The following is a 19,285-nucleotide window of genomic DNA, read 5'->3' as shown; positions in this document are numbered from 1 at the left end:
GTACTTTGTGGAGGCAATTGCTGCTGGTCAATGTCTCCACGGAGGAATTGATTATAATTCATTTTAATGAACATCATCTTCTCCACATTTTCTGGAAGTAACCTCGTACGCCGATTGCTGACAAGGTGAGCGGCGGCACTAAACACTCTTTCGGAGTACACACTTGTGGGAGGGCAACTTAGGTAGAATAAAGCCAGTTTGTGCAAGGGCCTCCAAATTGCCTCTTTTTCCTGCCAGTATAAGTACGGACTGTGTGACGTGCCTACTTGGATGCGGTCACTCATATAATCCTCCACCATTCTTTCAATGGGGAGAGAATCCTATGCAGTGACAGTAGACGACATGTCCGTAATCGTTGACAGGTCCTTCAGTCCGGACCAGATGTCAGCATCAGCAGTCGCTCCAGACTGCCCTGCATCACCGCCAGCGGGTGGGCTCGGAATTCTGAGCCTTTTCCTCGCACCCCCAGTTGCGGGAGAATGTGAAGGAGGAGATGTTGACAGGTCGCGTTCCGCTTGACTTGACAATTTTCTCACCAGCAGGTCTTTGAACCCCAGCAGACTTGTGTCTGCCGGAAAGAGAGATCCAAGGTAGGTTTTAAATCTAGGATCGAGCACGGTGGCCAAAATGTAGTGCTCTGATTTCAACAGATTGACCACCCGTGAATCCTTGTTAAGCGAATTAAGGGCTCCATCCACAAGTCCCACATGCCTAGCGGAATCGCTCCGTGTTAGCTCCTCCTTCAATGTCTCCAGCTTCTTCTGCAAAAGCCTGATGAGGGGAATGACCTGACTCAGGCTGGCAGTGTCTGAACTGACTTCACGTGTGGCAAGTTCAAAGGGCAGCAGAACCTTGCACAACGTTGAAATCATTCTCCACTGCGCTTGAGACAGGTGCATTCCACCTCCTATATCGTGCTGAATTGTATAGGCTTGAATGGCCTTTTGCTGCTCCTCCAACCTCTGAAGCATATATAGGGTTGAATTCCACCTCGTTACCACTTCTTGCTTCAGATGATGGCAGGGCAGGTTTAGGCGTTTTTGGTGTTGCTCCAGTCTTCTGTACGTGGTGCCTGTACGCCGAAAGTGTCCTGCAATTCTTCTGGCCACCGACAGCATCTCTTGCACGCCCCTGTCGTTTTTTTTAAAATTCTGCACCACCAAATTCAAGGTATGTGCAAAACATGGGACGTGCTGGAATTTGCCCAGATTTAATGCACACACAATATTGCTGGCGTTGTCCGATGCCACAAATCCACAGGTGAGTCCAATTGGGGTAAGCCATTCCACGATGATCTTCCTCAGTTGCCGTAAGAGGTTTTCAGCTGTGTGCGTATTCTGGAAACCGGTGATACAAAGCGTAGCCTGCCTAGGAAAGAGTTGGCGTTTGCGAGATGCTGCTACTGGTGCCGCCGCTGCTGTTCTTGCGGCGGGAGTCCATACATCTACCCAGTGGGCTGTCACAGTCATATAGTCCTGACCCTGCCCTGCTCCACTTGTCCACATGTCCGTGGTTAAGTGGACATTGGGTACAGCTGCATTTTTTAGGACACTGGTGACGCTTTTTCTGAGGTCTGTGTACATTTTCGGTATCGCCTGCCTAGAGAAATGGAACCTAGATGGTATTTGGTACGGGGGACACAGTACCTCCAACAAGTCTCTAGTTGGCTCTGCAGTAATGATGGATACCGGAACCACGTTTCTCACCAGTTATCCGCTTTGCAGCAGGATGACTGCTGTGATATTTCATCTTCCTCGCAAAGGACTGTTGGACAGTCAATTGCTTGGTGGAAGTAGTAAAAGTGGTCTTACGATTTCCCCTCTGGGATGACCATCGACTCCCAGCAGCAACAACAGCAGCGCCAGCAGCAGTAGGCGTTACACGCAAGGATGCATCGGAGGAATCCCAGGCAGGAGAGGAATCGTCAGAATTGCCAGTGACATGGCCTGCAGGACTATTGGCATTCCTCGGGAAGGAGGAAATTGACACTGAGGGAGTTGGTGGGGTGGTTTGCGTGAGCTTGGTTACAAGAGGAAGGGATTTACTGGTCAGTGGACTGCTTCCGCTGTCGCCCAAAGTTTTTGAACTTGTCACTGACTTATTATGAATGCGCTGCAGGTGACGTATAAGGGAGGATGTTCCGAGGTGGTTAACGTCCTTACCCCTACTTATTACAGCTTGACAAAGGCAACACACGGCTTGACAAATGTTGTCCGCATTTCTGTTGAAATACTTCCACACCGAAGAGCTGATTTTTTTGGTATTTTCACCAGGCATGTCAACGGCCCTATTCCTCCCACGGACAACAGGTGTCTCCCCGGGTGCCTGACTTAAACAAACCACCTCACCATCAGAATCCTCCTTGTCAATTTCCTCCCCAGCGCCAGCAACACCCATATCCTCCTCATCCTGGTGTACTTCAACACTGACATCTTCAATCTGACTATCAGGAACTGGACTGCGGGTGCTCCTTCCAGCACTTGCAGGGGGCGTGCAAATGGTGGAAGGCGCATGCTCTTCACGTCCAGTGTTGGGAAGGTCAGGCATCGCAACCGACACAATTGGACTCTCCTTGTGGATTTGGGATTTCGAAGAACGCACAGTTCTTTGCGGTGCTTTTGCCAGCTTGAGTCTTTTCATTTTTCTAGCGAGAGGCTGAGTGCTTCCATCCTCATGTGAAGCTGAACCACTAGCCGTTCCTTGCCACTCCGTGTGGTAAATGGCATATTGGCAAGTTTACGCTTCTCCTCCGACAATTTTATTTTAGATTTTGGAGTCCTTTTTTTACTGATATTTGGTGTTTTGGATTTTACATGCTCTGTACTATGACATTGGGCATCGGCCTTGGCAGACGACGTTGCTGGCATTTCATCGTCTCGGCCATGACTAGTGGCAGCAGCTTCAGCACGAGGTGGAAGTGGATCTTGATCTTTCCCTAATTTTGGAACCTCAACATTTTTGTTCTCCATATTTTAATAGGCACAACTAAAAGGCACCTCAGGTAAACAATGGAGATGGATGGATACTAGTATACTTATGGATGGACGAGCGACTGCCGACACAGAGGTAGCTACAGCCGTGGACTACCGTACTGTGTCTGCTGCTAATATAGACTGGATGATAATGAGATGAAATCAATATATATATATATATATATATATATAATATCACTAGTACTGCAGCCGGACAGGTATATATATTTATTATGTAATGACTGATGACGGACCTGCTGGACACTGTCAGCTCAGCAGCACCGCAGACTGCTACAGTAAGCTACTATAGTAGTATGTATAAAGAAGAAAGGAAAAAAAAAAACCACGGGTAGGTGGTATACAATTATGGATGGACGAGCGACTGCCGACACAGAGGTAGCTACAGCCGTGGACTACCGTACTGTGTCTGCTGCTAATATAGACTGGATGATAATGAGATGAAATCAATATATATATATATATAATATCACACTAGTACTGCAGCCGGACAGGTAGATATATTTATTATGTAATGACTGATGACGGACCTGCTGGACACTGTCAGCTCAGCAGCACCGCAGACTGCTACAGTAAGCTACTATAGTAGTATGTATAAAGAAGAAAGAAAAAAAAAAACCACGGGTAGGTGGTATACAATTATGGATGGACGAGCGACTGCCGACACAGAGGTAGCTACAGCCGTGGACTACCGTACTGTGTCTGCTGCTAATATAGACTGGATGATAATGAGATGAAATCAATATATATATATATAATATCACACTAGTACTGCAGCCGGACAGGTAGATATATTTATTATGTAATGACTGATGACGGACCTGCTGGACACTGTCAGCTCAGCAGCACCGCAGACTGCTACAGTAAGCTACTATAGTAGTATGTATAAAGAAGAAAGAAAAAAAAAAAACACGGGTAGGTGGTATACAATTATGGATGGACGAGCGACTGCCGACACAGAGGTAGCTACAGCCGTGGACTACCGTACTGTGTCTGCTGCTAATATAGACTGGATGATAATGAGATGAAATCAATATATATATATATATATATATATAATATCACTAGTACTGCAGCCGGACAGGTATATATATTTATTATGTAATGACTGATGACGGACCTGCTGGACACTGTCAGCTCAGCAGCACCGCAGACTGCTACAGTAAGCTACTATAGTAGTATGTATAAAGAAGAAGAAAGAAAAAAAAACGGGTCGGTGGTATACAATATTATATATATATTATACAATTTTATATATATATATATATATATTAAACTGGTGGTGATTATTAAACTGGTGGTCAGGTCACTGGTCACACTATCAGCAACTTGCAAGTAGTACTCCTAAGCAGACAATCACAATATATATTATACTGGTGGTCAGTGTGGTCACAATGGCAGTGTGGCACTCTGGCAGCAAAAGTGTGCACTGTACGTTATATGTACTCCTGAGTCCTGCTCTCAGACTCTAACTGCTCCCCACTGTCAGTGTCTCCCCCACAAGTCAGATATACATTATACAGTCACACTATCTATCTATCACTTCAGCAAGTAGTAGTACTCCTCCTAATGCTCCCCAAAATTACTACTGTCTCTCTCTACTCTAGTCTCACTCTCTTCTCTATAAACGGAGAGGACGCCAGCCACGTCCTCTCCCTATGAATCTCAATGCACGTGTGAAAATGGCGGCGACGCGCGGCTCCTTATATAGAATCCGAGTCTCGCGATAGAATCCGAGCCTCGCGAGAATCCGACAGCGGGATGATGACGTTCGGGCGCGCTCGGGTTAACCGAGCAAGGCGGGAAGATCCGAGTCGCTCTGCCCCGTGTAAAAAAAAATGAAGTTCGGGCGGGTTCGGATTCCGAGGAACCGAACCCGCTCATCTCTACTGTACACCTGGAAAATGTAACCTGTTGGGGGTCCTTGAGGCCCGAGTTTGGGAACCACTGCTGTAGGGGATACGGAGCCATGGAGGGATTGACAGAGAGGAGAGGCAGAAAGCAGGCACTATGAAAGAAGATCAGTCTAGCAGCAGCATTATAGAGAAACTAAAGAGGAGAATGGCTGTTGTCGGGAAGACCAAAGAGAAGAACGTTGCAATAGCCAATACAAACATGATGAAGAAGTAAACAAGTGTTTTGTTAGCATTGAGGGATGTTCCGGAGATTGGACAGGAGTGGGTAAGTGACCGTGTGTGTGGAGTGAATGAGAGAGCAGAAATTAAGGGTAATACACAGGCAGCAGTAATATACTGTAGGAAGAGAGAATACATTTGAGATTAAGAAAGTTTTTTTTATCATGCATAAATATTTTATATATCAGTGATGAACAGTATACATGCAGAAATGTTAAAATATAAATGAATAAAACTATACAGTAACTTTATCAGCAAAACAATTTTATATATGTGACTTAAAAGCACCTTACCATCTTCTACAGTTACATTTCCTCTGAATAAGTATTTGCCATGTCCTCTTGAAAGAACCACTCCTAGGCTGAAAAATAAAAGTGAAACCTGTGCAAAGTACAATACCTTTTCAGCATTCAAAAGCATTTATAATCACAAAGTACTACAGGAAGTGGACAAGAAAATGGAGATGCTTAATAGGGCATTTGTGTGTACAGTGGCATTGAGTCCATTGGTATATGGAATTGTGCAGGTGGAAGTGGGACACAGCCACATTCTTCCACAAAAGACATCATTCATCTGATGGTTGATGAAAGTGAAAAAAGGTGTCTCAGGCATCAATGCAGAATATTCCAGATATTTTATACTGGCTATGACATAAAAAATGGACTACTACAGTGTCATTTTCATCAAACCATTGGCCAGCAACACCAACTGTGTGTTTGTTTCCAATGGCAAATAATTCTGGTGGTTACTGGTAACTAGCCTATACGGAGCCTTTGTTATCCTGGAGGATCCCTCTCCTGTAAGGAAGAGAAATGCGGCAACATGGGATAAAGGTGACTACTCACAGGAAACTCGCCCTACTAGGCTAGGAACCTTTAGAACTCTACTCTGTTGAAAACAAACACACACAGGGCTTAACCCATGGAGACACAAGTGCATGCGTCTGTTTTTCAAAAATATGTTGAAAAAAAATTCATCTGACCATTTCAGTTTCCGTGATGATCCATTCCCTCTGCTCTTTGCAACACTGAACTTGCAAATATGCACTGAGCAGCTTTTGCACTTCAACCCAACAATGATGTATGGGTGGAGGTCTCATACGAACATTTCAGAGGAAACAGGCTTCTCTTGTCACAGATTGAACTTTGCAGTCACGTGTTCTGCAGATGCTCGCCTGCTGTGCTTTTGGATACCACAATCGTGGAGAATAAACTTCTGTCCACTGTCACTCTGGGGGACATGTACTAAGCTATGGAGAGTGATGAAGTGGAGAGAGATAAAGTACCAGCCAATCAACTCCTACCTGCCATGTTACAGGCTCTTTTTGAAAACTGACACATACAGTAGGGGTCTATTCATAGAACAGTGTTGTGCGCTAAATAGGGCTTCTCACTGCTCCGTGTAATTCATATACACTCTTTCCGTCATCTAGCAGCTGTTTCCTCTTACTGCGTACTAGTCCCGGTAGCTGAATCGCAACACCAATCTACTGAATGGTGACTGCAATTCATGTAGGCACGGAAAGCTGTGCTTTCCGCTTCGCCCCTGACTTTGTAATCGCCATTTCAGGGTGGAGTAGACTGGCAGCAGAATGGAGAAGGGCAGCAGAGACTGCTGTCTCCCCGCCCCCTTCTCTGCTGCCGGCCAATCAGAGGAGCCCAGGGCATATGCAATTATGCATATGTCGGGTTTCCTGACTGCTCCGGTGTCCTCTCATGGCTCTCCTTCCCCCGCTGCTGCTATAAGGTGACCCAATATATCTATATGCCAGGTCATCTCCTCCTTACTGCTCCCGCTGCCTTCTCGTCCTGCCCCCACCCTCGCAGTCTGCTGCCGGCTCTTTCCCTCCACCGCACTGCCGCTCTGATCTGCTTCCTGCCACTGCTTCTGACTGCCCTTTGCCCCCACCCTGCTCTGTTTGCCGGCTCAGTCGCCGTTTCCCTCTCTGCTCCACTGCCCTGTTATACCTTGTTTCCCGCCGCCGCTGCAGCAGTGCTCCTTTCCCCGGCACATGCACAGAAGACACGTGGGAGTTAGGGAACACATCACGCATGCGCAGAAAAACTCCAGCCGCGATATGGGGAAAGAAGAATGGAGAAGCCGGGAGCATGGCTCAGCAGGATACTGAATCGCATCAGGGAACAGGAAAGTATTAGTGAATTACGTTAATAATATGAAAAATCCCTGAAATAAGGATGCAATGTTTAGTGAAAAGTTAAACCTATACATCACATTCTTACATGAATAGACCCCTTAGGAGCTGATGGGTTGGTAGTTTATCACTCTCCAAGGCTTAGTATACAGTATCTGCCCCTAGGTGTTGATCGTGTTTGTGAACGCTCACTGGCATTAAAGTACACATACTGTACACTCCCATCAGAGACAGAATGGCTAAGTTTAGGTTTTAAGGGCAGGTGACGAGAATTAGACATGTCACTGTTGTTGGTGGGTTAAACTGCTGCCATTTATAAAGCCCTCCATTGTGAACCATAGTCTTTAAAAGGAACTGGTTTCCCCCAGTTAGGAGGAGGAGTCTACTTGGCAGAGGACCAGGGATGGGAGATGAGGAGGTATGTACAGTATGAAAGCTTCCCTAAGATTACAGTCTTGTGAAAGGAGGGGATGTCTTACTGTAAGCAAGTAGGCCTCTAGAGAAGACACCATAACTGTGCAAAGGAGGGAAGCGTTGCCCTGTGCAGTGCGGAGAGAGTAAAAGCTGCTGTGTGAAGGTCTGCAGATGCCACACCATAGCGGAACAGAGGAGAGAAACCGGGTGAAGAATTGCTACACCACATCCTAGGATCCCAAGAAAGTCCTAACGCATCACCAGAGAATTCACATTTGGCCCTCACTGATTTCTGTTGACATGACTTTAGACACTGTTGCTCGTGAAACATTAGGTTGTCTTGGTCACTGAAACTCCTGTCAGGCATGTCAGTACAATCACAACCTTTTTCAAAGTTGCTGAGGTCTCCTCTTAAACTTTAGCTATGCTAGTCATAATTATAGGCAACCAGTATAGGCAAACATTTACTGTATACACTGCATATGGAGACGTCACACAATTGCTGCAGATTAGTCAGCTTCACAACCATGTTGCAAATCTCCTCTTCCACCACATCCTAAAGATGCTCAATTGGACTGGCATCTGTTGACTGTTGAGGCTATTGGAGAATGCTGAACCCATTGTTATGTTTAAAGAACCAGCTTGAGATGACCTGTGCTTTGTAACATGCTTATTCTTCTGCTGGAAGTTGCCATTAGGGTAGACTGGAGACTGTGGACATAAAGGGGTGCACATGCTCTGCAACAATACCCAGGTAGGCTGTGGCTTTTAATCAAGACTCGTTTGGTATTACGGAACTTAATGTGTGACAAGAAAACATTCTCCACGCCATTACAACACTAGCCTGATCTGTTGATACAAGGCAGGATGAAACCAGAGGTTCATGGTGCTTGGGCCAAATTCTAACCTTACCATTGCAGTAGGAATCAAGATACATCAGACCAGACAACATATTTTCAAGCTACAACTGTCCAGTGTTGGAGAGACTGTGCCCACTGCAGCTTCAGGTCTTGTTCTTAGCCACAGGAGTGGAACCTGGTGTGGTCTTCTAATTTAAGGTTTAAGATCACAGGCAAACAGAAGGGGTTTCCAGTTTACTGGAAACCCCCCTTCCCCATAGCCTGATTAGTGGCCACTGCATACAGTATAAAGGGTGAAAGGGGCAGCAGATTTTCCTATCAAGTGTGTATGTGTGTGTTGTTCTGAGTGCTCAGTGATTGCGCAGGAGAGAGAAGGGTAAGTGGCTTACCATGATCATTGGGCCTGTATATGTCTGAAGTACTGTATTACATAACTGCACTTTGTTTGGGGCAGGCTATAGCTTGCTACATGCTAATTATGCATCTTTCATGGGCTGGCGACATTCACTCTAAAATCAAACATTTGGAAACCCAGTTCCAGAAATACTGCATTTGCCCCTGAACATGCTATGCATTCAGAGATGCTCTTCTGCATACCACTGTAATTCACACTTATTTTAGTTACTGTTGCCTTCCTGTCAGGGTTTTCACCCACAGAACTATTGCTCAACTGAATGTTTTTGCTTTTGTGCACCATTCTCTTCAAACTGTACAGATTATTATACATGAAAATCCCAGATCGTCAGTTTCTGATCTACTTCAACCATTCTGTCTGGCACCAACAATCATTCCATTGTCAAAGTCATGTAGGCAATATTCTGATGATTGGTCTAAACAACAACTGAACCTCTTGACCAAGTCTGCATTCGTCTATGCATACATTTGGTGACATATGTAAGGATGACTAAATAGTTAGAGGTGCAGGCATACCTAATACAGTGACCACTGAGCGTATATATTCAGTATATGTATCTATCTATCTATCTATCTATCTATCTATCTATCATGATGAAACGGTAAGAATATTTATCACAGATGTACCTAAATGGGGTCCCTTTGATGTCTGTGTAGTAGTAGTCGTTTGTCATCACCAACACTCTTTTCTGTAATGGTAAAAGAGACACGGTAAGAAATGTACAGTATTATCAGATATCATTCATACAGTAAATAGAAGTAGAACGATACAATCTACATTTGGTAATCTTACCCCTTTGTCCACTGTCTTTTTCACTTCCATGGTAAATTTTCCTGTTTTTCTATTTACCATTGCATTTCTCAGCTTTGAGAAGAAGAAAAAAAAAGTTACATTCACTTTCTTTCTTTATACTGGAATGGGAATATGAGCTGAGATAATTATGTAACAAAAATGTACAAATTTAAACCATACATTCTGGCTGCCAATAAGTGAATAAATAACAACTCTGAATATGCTGATGGTTTGGAAAGGAAAACAGTAACATTTATTGGGGACACCCAAGTAGAAGAATAGTGGACCTCATCATGACCTCTATAACTTGGGTCATGGTGCTTTCCATTCCCTTATTTGGTTATGTGACACAATACTGACCAAGGCAGTGTGCCAGTACACTAAGACTTTACATGGATGACTATGTTGCCAATGTACCATTTACCGACAAAACGCCCATTTATTGACGCTAAGAAATAAAACATTAACAGAGATACAGTATGTATTAACGCTGTATTGCCAGGACAGGTCTCCTGAAAACCGGTGTCCCAGCCAAGAAGTATTCAATCCTCTGATAAACATTGCATTAGTCAGACTTCCTGTGCACCAGCTGTCAAGTTCGGGCATGTGCGTAAAACCTGTATTGCGCCACGGGGCCTGTCTAATATTAATGGGTGTGTCAAAATACATAAATTTGTCCCCATTCAGCAGCTGGCCCAAGTATGGGCATAAGTTCCTTGGGTCCTCTAAGCTACACTCCCCACCCCCTTCTGCTTACAGGAGACAGGTGAGGAGCAACATATTCCAGTCTACTGGCTAATCTATTGAGCCCTGGAACTTAGGTGTATGGCTAGCCAAGCAAGTGGGGGCGTCACCGTGCCTGGTTGTGGATACCCGGGCCCTCTTGACATGCTGCCATCTTGCATGGCTGCTCCTCCTCAGCAGGCCGAGACATTCTCACCCCCCTCTTGGTCCCCCTGAGCATCTTCTGCCCAGCACCATACTATCATGGACAGATAGACAGCTCTCGGCTGCCACTCCTCCACGTCAGTGCCCAGAACTTATTCAGTACTGAGTCTTGGCACTCCCTAAACATTGGTACTCCTATATGGTTCTGCCAGCACTGAATAAGAGGAGTGGAGTTAGTACACTGGTTTCTCCAGACGGCAAACTGGAATTGGTGTCTTTATCCAATAATTAGTATTTTTTATGCAATAAGAAATGTTTTATGAGGCTCAGGAATTACCAGCTATAGCAAATACCTATACATGGATTTTTTTATTGTTTTTATTTTGCATGAACATCAATAAACATCAACTGATACATGCAGAAAAATTATATTTTTATAGCCTGTTCATTTTACATTCGATAAAGAACCTTTATAAATGTACATGATGTATAACATATCAGTTACATTAACTGTAATATGAAGTGTCTATTAATGGTACAGTAACATCATATTAGGATAAAAAGGGACATGGAATATTTTAAATATTAACAAATGTTACAGTTAACAAACGGTCTATTATTCTTTAGAAAACTGTTCCCCCTCTCTGCTGCCACTGGACGCCCTCTAACCAGAGATACAATTTGCACACAATAGTCCATTCAAATACTGCACACGGTAACATGGCTCCAAAGGGTCTATAAAAAAAGGACCCTGCAGCCGAAACTGAAACTCGCAGAAGCCATTTCAGCTGCGTCTCCCCTCTGCTGAATTAACCTTTACCAGAAATGTTTCTCCCATCCACAAATGAGATCAATGGCTGTTTATTAGCAATTCTTTGCTGCACTATTATGAGTCTGTACATTCCCTCACACCTATAATTTTTGAGTTTCATAATATTTTATGTGCAGTGCTTAATTATGGACGCCAGCTCCATCATTAAAACAGCATGGGAAGCTTTTTGAAATCATCAATTAAAGACACATTGTTTAATGCAATTTCCAAGTACAAAGGTTTTACTGAGCCCAGGTCATAAATGCTGAAAGCGAGAGAGTAACAGAAACGGGATTCGGGCAAGACCGGATAAAAACAGAAAGTCTTTGTAAACAAGGGGAAAAAAAGTAGTAAAGCACTTCTCGGCGATAGATAAAAATACAAACCATTTCATTTAGTCTAGGCCCTGGTAGTTACAGCTTCTGCGTTTAACTTTAAACCACTAGTACTTTTGCCATTGGGGGAAAATTGAGCGTAATACTGGCAGCCATCCATCACGTGTGACTGAAAAGCATGACAAAAGACAATCAACGCGACTATGCATCCCAATAAACCTTCGTCAGGGGTGAAAACCTTTGCTGAATTTTTGGCTGGAAAATTGAGATCTCAGATTTTCCTCTACAACAGTTTACTGCTGCGTCTGACCAAGGGGGGTTACTAATCAGGCTGAAAAGTACGTGGTAATGTGCCACGCGCATCTGGATCTGAAAGAGCCTCCGGTCCTAGCGATTCTTAACAATCATGGGAAATCTTAAAGAGCTGATTGTTCTACTCTGCTAGTGTTCTACATATAAAAATAAAATTGGAGCCATTCTGACAGATGGATCGTGACACATGAAAATTTAAAGAGATTTGGCAATATTTACCCCGGATATGGTGTCCTGAAGCATCAAACTAGAAGGAATTTCCCTGACTACTGCAGAGTAATACACTCAATTTATATATATATATATATATATATATATATATATATATATATGTATATATATATATATGTATGTACACACACATACATATACATATAATATATACACTGCTCAAAAAAATAAAGGGAACACTAAAGTAACACATCCTAGATCTGAATGAATGAAATATTCTTATTAAATACTTTGTTCTTTACATAGTTGAATGTGCTGACAACAAAATCACACAAAAATTATCAATGGAAATCAAAATTAAAGTGGAAAAACACACTACAGGCTGATCCAACTTTGATGTAATGTCCTTAAAACAAGTCAAAATGAGACTCAGTAGTGTGTGTGGCCTCCACGTGCCTGTATGACCCCCCTACAACGCCTGGGCATGCTCCTGATGAGGTGGTGGATGGTCTCCTGAGGGATCTCTTCCCAGACCTGGACTAAAGCATCCGCCAACTCCTGGACAGTCTGTGGTGTTGGTGGATGGAGCGAGACATGATGTCCCAGATGTGCTCAATTGGATTCAGGTCTGGGGAACGGGCGGGCCAGTCGATAGCATCAATGCCTTCGTCTTGCAGGAACTGCTGACACACTCCAGCCACATGAGGTCTAGCATTGTCTTGCAATAGGAGGAACCTAGGGCCAACCGCACCTGTATATGGTCTCACAAGGGGTCTGAGGATCTCATCTCGGTACCTAATGGCAGTCAGGCTACCTCTGGCGAGCACATGGAGGGATGTGCGGCCCCCCAAAGAAATGCCACCCCACACCATTACTGACCCACTGCCAAACCGGTCATGCTGGAGGATGTTGCAGGCAGCAGAACGTTCTCCTTGGCGTCTCCAGACTCTGTCACGTCTGTCTCATGTGCTCAGTGAGAACCTGCTTTCATCTGTGAAGAGCACAGGGCACCAGTGGCGAATTTGCCAATCTTGGTGTTCTCTGGCAAATGCCAAACGTCCTGCACGGTGTTGGGCTGTAAGCACAACCCCCACCTGTGGACGTCAGGCCCTCATACCACCCTCATGGAGTCTGTTTCTGATCGTTTGAGTAGACACATGCACATTTGTGGCCTGCTGGAGGTCATTTTGCAGGGCTCTGGCAGTGCTCCTCCTGTTCCTCCTTGCACAAAGGCGGAGGTAGCGGTCCTGCTGCTGGGTTGTTGCCCTCCTACGGCCTCCTCCACGTCTCCTGATGTACTGGCCTGTCTCCTGGTAGCGCTTCCATGCTCTGGACACTACGCTGACAGACACAGCAAACCTTCTTGCCACAGCTCGCATTGATGTGCCATCCTGGATGAGCTGCACTACCTGAGCCACTTGTGTGGGTTGTAGACTCCGTCTCATGCTACCACTAGAGTGAAAGCACCGCCAGCTTTCAAAAGTAACCAAAACATCAGCCAGAAAGCATAGGAGCTGAGAAGTGGTCTGTGGTCACCACCTGCAGAACAACTCCTTTATTGGGGGTGTCTTGCTAATTGCCTATAATTTCCACCTGTTGTCTATTCCATTTGCACAACAGCATGTGAAATTGATTGTCAATCAGTGTTGCTTCCTAAGTGGACAGTTTGATTTCACAGAAGTGTGATTGACTTGGAGTAACATTGTGTTGTTTAAGTGTTCTCTTTATTTTTTTGAGCAGTGTGTATATATATATATATCTATATATCTATATCTATATCATACCTCCCAACATGACCCTTTCCAGGAGGGACACAATGCTTTGCTTCTAGACTTTTCTCTTAATTTCTGATAACCAGCACCTGTTTTGAACAGGTTAATGGATAAGAAAGGTGTTTCAGCGCATGTGATGGCAATCATACATTAAGAGGGAAGTCCAGGAGCTGAGCATTCTGTCCCTCCTGGAGAGGGTCATGTTCGGAGGTATGATATAAGGAGATTTATGGTAAGACTTACTATTGTTAAATCTATTTCTGCGAGGTACACTGGATTCAACAGGGAATAATATCGGGGGTGTAGAGTTGGATTGTGATCCAAGGCACCAACAGGCTAAAGCATTGACTGTTCCCAGGATGCATTAAACTGCCTCCTCTATATCCCCGCCTCCAGGCACTGGAGTTCAGTTTTGTTAACCAGTCCAATGCAGTAGCAGGTAAAAGAGACGATAGTAGTAGGTAGCCACATATAACCACATTCTCACAACAGGAGAAGGTACCAGCGGCTAATGCCATACAAACCCAAAGAAGCTAAGTGCGTCAGGGTGGGCCCCATGTGGAATCCAGTGTACCTCGCAGAAAGAGATTTTACAATCGTAAGTCTTACCATAAATCTCCTTTTCTGCAGCGGGGTACACTGGTATTCCGCAGGGAATAACATCGGGGATGTCATAAAGCAGTTCCTCATGGGAGGGGACACACTGTAGCGGGCACAAGAACCCGGCATCCTGGGAGGCGGAAGTATCAAAGGCATAGAACCTGATGAACGTGTTCACTGAGGACCACGTAGCCGCCTTGCACAATTGTACTAGGGACGCGCCAAGGCGGGCTTCTGATGAAGGTACAACAGACCGAGTAGAATGGGCCGTGATAGTAGCAGGAGCTGGAAGTCCAGCCTGTACATAAGCTTGTGCAATCACCATTCTAATCCATCTGGCCAAGGTCTGCTTATTCACAGGCCAGCCACGTTTGTGAAAACCAAAAAGGACAAAGAGAGAATCAGATCTCCTAAGAGAGGCGGTTCTTTTCACGTATATACGGAGAGCACGTACCACATCCAAAGACCGTTCTTTGGAGGACAAACCAGGAGAGATAAAGGCAGGAACCACAATCTCTTGGTTAAGGTGGAAAGACGACACCACCTTAGGCAGATAACCAGGGCGAGTTCTAAGAACCGCTCGGTCACGGTGAAAAGTCAGAAAGAATAACCAACAGGATAAGGCACCCAAGTCTGAAACTCTTCTAGCAGAAGCAATAGCCAGCAAAAATAAAACCTTAAGTGTAAGCCATTTAAGGTCCACAGACTCAAGAGGTTCAAACGGAGACTCTTGTAGGGCATCCAGAACAACCGACAAATCCCAAGGAGCCACAGGAGGAACATAGGGAGGTTGAATCTGTAGAACACCCTGAGTGAAAGTATGAACGTCAGGCAAAGTCGCAATTTTTCTCTGAAACCATACCGACAAGGCTGAAATATGAACCTTGAGGGAGGCCAGACAAAGGCCTAAGTCCAGCCCCTGTTGCAGAAAAGTAAAAAGTTTGGCAGTACTGAACTTGTATGCATCATAATTCTTAGCCGCACACCAGGTGAAGTAGGAATTCCAGACCCTATAATAAATCCGAGCCGAAGCCAGTTTACGGGCTTTCAACATAGTTTGAATGACCACCTCAGAAAATCCTTTGGCCCTCAGAACTGAAGCTTCAAGAGCCACGCCGTCAAAGCCAGTTGGGCCAGATCCTGGTAGACACAAGGGCCCTGAACGAGGAGGTCTGGGCATTGAGGAAGTAGAAGAGGACGCTCTATCGAGAGACCCTGCAGGTCTGAGAACCAATGTCGTCTGGGCCGCGCTGGAGCGATTATAAGTAGTAATCCTCCTTCTTGCTTGAACGTCCTTATTACCCTGGGCAGGAGTGACACGGGAGTGAACACATATGGCAGCTGAAAGTTCCATGGAATTGCTAGTGCGTCCACGAACGCTGCTTGGGGATCCCTTGTCCTTGCTCTGAAGACCGGAACCTTGTGATTGTGTTGAGACGCCATCAAGTCTACATCTGGTAGGCCCCACTTGTACACTAGGAGTTGAAAGACTTCAATATGAAGGCTCCACTCTCCGGCGTGTACGTACTGATGACTAAGGAAGTCCACTTCCCAGTTGAGGACCCCCGGAATGAACACTGCCGATATGGCTGGCAGATGTCGTTCTGCCCATAGAAGAATCTTTGACACTTCCATCATTACCATGCGGCTTCGAGTGCCGCCTTGATGATTTATGTACGCCACCATGGTGGCGTTGTCCGACTGTACTTGAACAGGCCTGTTCTGTACCAGAAGCAGGGCCAGTTTCAGAGCATTGAACACTGCCCGCAACTCCAGAATGTTTATCGGAAGGAGAGATTCCTCCCTTGTCCACTGACCCTGAAGAGAGTGTTGCTCCAACACCGCGCCCCAACCCCGCAGACTGGCATCCATCATTAGGAGGACCCATTTGGAGATCCAGAAGGGATGACCCCTGTTCAATCGTTGGTCCTGGAGCCACCAGCTCAGAGACAGACGAACTTCCAGAGTCAAGGAAATCATGTGAGAACTGATCCGGTGAGGCAGGCCGTCCCACTTGGAAAGGATTAATCTCTGCAGAGGGCGAGAATGAAATTGAGCGTACTCTACCATGTCGAAAGCCGACACCATGAGGCCTCGTACTTGCATCACCGAGTGTATCGATACATGAGGGCGAGAGAGGAAGCATCGTATCCTGTCCTGAAGTTTCAGGACCTTCTCCGGAGACAAGAACAACCGTTGTTTGCGTGTGTCTAGTAACGCCCCCAGGTGTACCATGCTCTGAGCAGGAACCAGCGAGGATTTCTTCCAGTTGATGAAACCACCCGTGGGCTTGAAGGAATTGGACCGTCAGCTCCAGATGACGGAGGAGAACCTCTGGGGAGTTCGCCAGGATCAACAAGTCATCCAGATACGGCAAGATCCTGATACCCTGACAGCGTAGAAGGGCCGTCATGACCGCCATGAGCATCGTGAAGATTTGTAGAGCCGTGGTCAGTCCAAAAGGCAAGGCCTGGAATTGATAATGTAGGTTGCCAATAGCAAACCGCATACATTGTTGATGCGACATGGCAATAGGTATATGTAGGTAAGCATCCTGAATGTCCAGGAATACCATATAGTCCTTGGGCTCCAAGGCCAGAACAATAGAGCGAAGAGTTTCCATACGGAATTTGGAAACCTTCACAAATTCGTTCAAAGACTTGAGGTTGAGAATGGGCCGCGAGGTTCCATTCGGCTTCGGAATTAGGAACAGCGTTGAATATTATCCCCTGCCTCTCTGAGCCAGGGGCACCGGCACTATCACTCCTGTTTCCAGGAGGGATTGTACCACCAAATGGAGAGTTTTTGCTTTTAACAGATCCGAAGGAATAGTTGTCGAGCAAAACTGGTGAGGGGGATGTTTCCCGAAAGAGATGGCATATCCATGAGTGACGACTTCCCTCACCCAGGCATCTGAAGTGGTCTGTAACCATACCTGGGCAAACCGCAGAAGTCGGCCTCCCACCCTGGGGTCCCCCAGGGGGAGGCCCGCCCCATCATGCAGCAGGCTTGTCTGGCTTGGAAGCAGGCTGATGGGCAGCCCAGGAACGTTTAGGTTTGGGCTTAGAGGTTTTGGAAGTGCGAGCCTGTTTCGGGTAAGCCTGTCCCTTTGCCTTACTTGGAGGTCGAAAGGAACGAAAGGAGGTACTTTTAGCCTTCGGAGCCGAAGGATTAGTACTCGGCAGACATGCAGTTTTAGCAGACGCTAAGTCAGCAACAATCTTGTTCAAATCTCCCCAAAAAGGATGTTTCCCTTAAAAGGGATCACCTCCAAGGTCTTTTTAGAGTCCAGATCCACAGACCTGGACCGCAACCACAGAATCCGGCGAGCTAGAATGAACGTAGTAGATGCTTTAACTGCGAGCACACCGGCATCAGAGGCTGCCTCCTGTATGTAATGAGAGGCTGTGGTACTATATGAAAGACACTTTCTGGCATTATCAGAAAAATTAGAAGGTAGTTCCACTTCAACTTCTTGCACCCAGGCTTCAATAGCTTTTGCAGCCCAAGAAGCCGCTATAGTAGGTCTATGCACAGCACCTGCAAGGGTGTAAATAGACTTCAAGCAACCCTCCACACACTTATCCATCGGTTCCTTCGGAGAGGTGACGGTAGTGACAGGCAGAGTAGAAGACACCACCAAACGTGCAACATGTGAGTCCACCGGAGGTGGTGTTTCCCAATTTTTACTTAACTGCAGCGAGGGGGTAATGAGCTAGCATCTTTTTAGACTGGGAGAATTTCTTTCCTGGAGACTCTCAGGATTCCTGACGTATGTCAACTAAATGGTCAGAATGTGGCAAAACTAATTTAGTAACCTTCTGACGTTAGAACTTATAAGGTTTCTTAGACGTATCTGGAGGTTCAGTTTCATCATCGATCTGAAGAATCAGTTTTATAGCCTCCAAGAGGTCAGGAACATCCACCTGTGTTGTAGATTCCCCATCAGAAGCATCTGCATCAGTGTCTGATGGTTAAGTATATACGCCGTCTTCATAGGATGAAGTATCCGAAACATGCGTGGATTGTGAGGAAGAAATGGCCCACTTAGATGACCCTTTGGTCCTAGGGGGGCAAGGGTCAGGCTTTTGTTTAACCATGGACTGATTTAACTGCTGTAACTGAGTCAACAGAGAATCCACCCACGGTGGATTTAGAACAGGGACAATATGTGATTGTACAGGCACAGGAGGTCCCACAGGGTGCACAAGTCCTGTTACTAGCGTAGTCAGTAAATTAGAAAAAGCAGCCTAAGGTGGGTCTTGGTGTGCCACCGGTGCTGCAGGCTGACCGAGGGGTACAGAACCCCCAGTACCTGGACTCTCAGCTGGAATATTTTCCTCAGATAAGTCCGTGGCGTCAGCACTGCATGACGCAGGATCAGCCACGGATCTCCCGCCCTGTGACGCAGACATTTTTGGATAATGTAGCTCTACGGCGTAACAGTACAATATAGCCAGACACAGTACCTGAACAAAAAAAACCTGTGGATTGTGATTGTAAATGCAGATCACAAACAGAGGATTTAAGTGGTATACGGTGACTGAAATACACAGAGAAAAATACCAAACAGTATATCCTGTGAAACAATATATATATAAGACCCTGATGCACTTAGCCCCCGTCAGGGTACAGAAT

General features: G+C 45.6%; 1 protein-coding gene across 6 annotated transcripts in view; it reads right to left on the bottom strand.

Annotated features, from left to right (window-relative positions):
- CACNA2D3 (calcium voltage-gated channel auxiliary subunit alpha2delta 3) overlaps positions 1–19,285 on the bottom strand; it is a 2,000,770-nt gene that overhangs the window by 540,219 nt on the left and 1,441,266 nt on the right. For all 6 annotated transcript variants that reach the window (XR_010186941.1, XM_063940834.1, XM_063940836.1 and 3 more), the window contains 3 exons: positions 9,759–9,830; positions 9,593–9,654; positions 5,419–5,486 (listed from right to left, as the gene is read on the bottom strand). Coding sequence is in view for 5 of the 6 variants with exons in the window: in XM_063940834.1 (XP_063796904.1) it covers positions 5,419–5,486; positions 9,593–9,654; positions 9,759–9,830 (202 nt within the window). In the remaining variant the exon portion in view is untranslated. The remainder of the gene's footprint in view (positions 1–5,418; positions 5,487–9,592; positions 9,655–9,758; positions 9,831–19,285) is intronic.

This window comes from Pseudophryne corroboree, chromosome 9 (genome assembly GCF_028390025.1).
Source record: "Pseudophryne corroboree isolate aPseCor3 chromosome 9, aPseCor3.hap2, whole genome shotgun sequence".
NCBI classification, from domain to species: Eukaryota; Metazoa; Chordata; class Amphibia; order Anura; family Myobatrachidae; genus Pseudophryne; species Pseudophryne corroboree.
This window is presented reverse-complemented; position numbering and strand designations above follow the sequence as displayed.